The sequence below is a fragment of the Protobothrops mucrosquamatus genome, unplaced genomic scaffold (assembly GCF_001527695.2).
Source record: "Protobothrops mucrosquamatus isolate PMUCROS unplaced genomic scaffold, P.Mucros_1.0 scaffold1302, whole genome shotgun sequence".
NCBI lineage: Eukaryota > Metazoa > Chordata > Lepidosauria > Squamata > Viperidae > Protobothrops > Protobothrops mucrosquamatus.
Window position 1 is genome coordinate 54,361 of NW_015387503.1, and position 3,706 is coordinate 58,066.

Here is a 3,706-nt window from a genome sequence, read left to right on the forward strand (position 1 = left end):
GTTTTCCGCATGCTGCTAGCTATACACATAAGGCACATAATCTGTCTTCCTCAATATATTTAATTTCAATTTCACTCAGGATGATTACATAGCAGTGAGCTATTGAGAATTTGAAAATTCAGAAGTTCAGATAGTTGCTTGTGCAGCTTGAAGTTGGAATTTAGTTTTTTACCTTTATAAAAGAGGTCCAATTTGCTTTCTTTTTCAAAGTTACGTTGGAGCTCATCATACCCAATTTGTCTGATCCAGGGGTTCCAGCATCATAAACAGGAAATGTTCTCATTGTTTGTTGTTTATTGAAAATGCTCCTAAATTTATGTTTGACCTGAGGATGTTGGGGGAAATCTTGCTGATTAAGCTAGAAAAATAACATTGCTTTACACTGAATTAATGTTACATCAGTACTAGGACAGAATCCACTTGCTCCAGAAACATTATAATCAAGGAAAAGGTTGAGTTCACTGAAGTCTTATTTACTTAAAACCAAATTTGGTTTTACCTAACATAAGGGAAGGGAAGAGAAGGGCAGATTGATAGGATTATTATTATATTCTTTGATGGTGTTAAAATAAATATTAGTTTGTACTGTTGTTTTTTAGCTATAAGCTTTCAGAACAAAGTCGAGACAGGCATTGTACAAGATACATAATTGTTTACTGATTATATGAAGTTAGTTAATATGCTGTAAAAATCAACCTGCTTCCTGACTATGTTAGAAGTGGTAGGTATCTCCTTGTTGTACCTCCCAATACATTTTATCCTGTTGTACAAAATATTTCTAATAGGTTGGATTCAAACTGTCACTTCCAATAACATTCTAAAAGCCTTTGAAGTACATCATTTTGTAGGGGTTGTTTTTAGACAAACTAATTGCCCACTCATACACATACATACAGTATGCACTGTGCATGCAATGTACACATTCACAGAGAGGAATTCTGTTCCAAAAATGTTTCAGCCCAGATTAATTCTGTTAAGAAAGATTTTCAAATTATGTGGCATGTCAGCAAATTATACTGTCGTTAAAAAACATGGTATGTCTCAGAAGATAGCAGCCCCTGGCTGATCTTGTCTCATTCAGGATCTAAGTCAGGGGTCTTCAAACTTGGCCCTTTTATGACTTGTAGACTTCAACTCCCAGAATTCCTCAGCCAGCGTGCCTGGCTGAGGAATTCTGGGAGTTGAAGTCCACAAGTCATAAAAGGGCCAAGTATGAAGACCCCTGATCTAAGGGGACTGGGTCTGGTTAATACAGTATTTGGATGAGTTAGAATCAGAAAATTCCTAAACCAGGAAAGTGAGAAATAGTCAGGGGTGTTAAACTGCGGGCCCGCGGGCCGGTTTCATCATACCAAAGCCGCGCCCACCCCATTGCCGGCAATGCAAAAAAAATTGTGATACATCGCGACACATCACGTGACGTGGCGAGTTTGACACTCGTGCTCTAGACAGAAGTGTCTGCAGAAGTGGAACAAGTGATGAAATAAGTATCACAATGTTACAATGCAAATTCTGCCCCTTTTTGTTTACATCACAAGACCACATACAAGTATGTAAGTGGTAGGGCTTGAATCATGACATTCCAATGTACGTTTTGGCATTTTGGCATCACTGTGCTTAGTAGCAAATGGGACTGATTTCAGAAGAAAAAGGCGATAAACCATTTTTATATTTGTGCCAAGAAAAACAACATAGAAGTATCTATTAAGTCATCAAAACTGTGTGCAACCTGTAGGAGTTTTTACTTTTTATTTTGTGTCTGCAGAATTGCAGATATAGCTGTCTGGATACATGCATTAAATAGTTGGATGATGGGATCTAATTTACAGAAACTCAGAGCTTTTTAAAGTTACATATACCATGCTAAAAACTAAAAACATAACTGGATTTCATCAGTATACAGGAAATAAAAAAAACCTAGTATTTTTATTACCATGGAAAAAAGTTCCATCTCATTCACAGAATGTCTCAGATTATCTACGTCATAATTAATATTCAGTTGAGAAAGCAGAAGCCTGAGCTGTGGTTTCAGTTGGTCAATTTCTGCAGTGTGTTGAGGAAGTGCGTTCTTTGCAATGGTTCCTTTAAGAAAACAAAATTAATGGAAGAATATAAGAAATGTTAGATCCTCCTGACTCTTAAGCCAACCTCTTCCCTCCGAATCTCATACTATACGTGACTTAAACTTTTGTTGATCATTTTACATGTTGAAACATCTTCTCATCTACCAAATCTTTACAAAAAAAAATAAAGTCTCCCAAGACTAAGTATTTCTTGGACAATTTGTTTGCTTGCTTGTTTAAAAGATTTGTAAAGTGCTCCTCACACAATCTGTGACTCCGGATGACGTATATCCATAAAAATCAGGAAAATAAAGGAAAATAAACAGTGGTAAGTCCTTGACTTATAACTACAATTGAGCCCAAAATTTCTGTTGCTAAGTGAAACATTTGTTAAGTGAGTTTTATCCAGTTTTATGACCTTTCTTCCCAGCACTGTTAAGTGAATCATCACAGTTAAGTTAGTAGTATGGTTGTTAAGTGAACCTGGCTTCCCCATTGGCTCACAAAAGGTGATCACATGACCTCGGGACACAGCAACCGTCATAAATACATGCCAGTTGCCAAGCTTATGAATTTTGATCAAGTGACTAAGGGGATGCTACAATGGCCATACGTGTGTAAAACAGCCATAAGTCATTTTTGTCACTGTTGTTGTAATTTTGAATAGACATTAAATGAACTGTTGTAAGTCAAGGACCCTGTATTATACAAGACCAAAATAAGTGGGCAAAAAATATCACTTTAATCTTGGCCCCAAAACTAGAGACAGTGATATAGGGCAGGGGTCTGCAACCTTGACAACTTTAAGACTTGTGGACTTCAGCTCCCAGGGAGCTGAAGTCTACAAGTCTTAAAGTTGTCAAGGTTGCAGACCCCCTGCTGTAGGGAAAAAAAACTGTTTATGGTCAGAACACTAAGTTCCAGTTTGTAGTTTTGTAGCCCAAGCGTCATCCTAATGCAGCTTCTACTGAGAGACATTTTCAAGGTATATTTCAAACCCCAAATCTAATTATGTTCCCTGCACAGATGTCCTTTGCTCATAAGTTTATTGATACAAGTATTTTAATTACCGTACAACAACTTGCTACAGTTCAATCAGGTTCACCAAGATTTGTAGAGCTGTAGGTAATCTAATTTGTTGTTTGATGGCTTGGCACGAATAAAGCCATCTGTGTTCCTACTCTACACTTCACTCAGTCTTTTAATGTTTTACTTAATCATTTTCTCATTTAATCTATCCAATTTAAATCTATACTGTACAGCAGATGAAGTTGTAGACTGTATTTAATATCTCTGAAAAAAATGAAATGGGATAACTTTTTACTGAAAGTAAATAGCAAAGAAACAAATCATTTAAATTGTCCTTCTGGCTCCATAAAAGCCTACTTTCCTTTGAAATTATAGCCAGATATGAACTGAGTAGACTACAGAATCACATGGCTAGAATCCTGAAATGACCTTGGATTCAGTCTAAAGGTAGAATGTGCACATATTTGTTCATCTTTGTTAATTCAATCTAAGAAGTTACTGCAGTGTTTGTATAATCATACAGGTGGTCCTTGATTTACAACCATACAGGAGGCTGCCCATTATGATCATAAGTCTTGAAGGCTGTAAAATGAGTCACGCACATAAGCAACACG

The 3,706-nt window shown here is 36.6% G+C and overlaps 1 protein-coding gene across 1 annotated transcript in view; it reads right to left on the reverse strand.

The window, feature by feature from the left end:
• Nucleotides 1–19: 19 nt before the first annotated feature.
• Nucleotides 20–3,706, reverse strand: part of LOC107292236 (putative uncharacterized protein C6orf183) — a 14,356-nt gene continuing 10,669 nt past the window's right edge. The window contains exons 8-10 of the mRNA XM_015821310.1: nt 1,934–2,082; nt 232–325; nt 20–99 (exon numbers count right to left, since the gene is read on the reverse strand). Coding sequence (XP_015676796.1) covers nt 20–99; nt 232–325; nt 1,934–2,082 — 323 coding nt within the window. The remainder of the gene's footprint in view (nt 100–231; nt 326–1,933; nt 2,083–3,706) is intronic.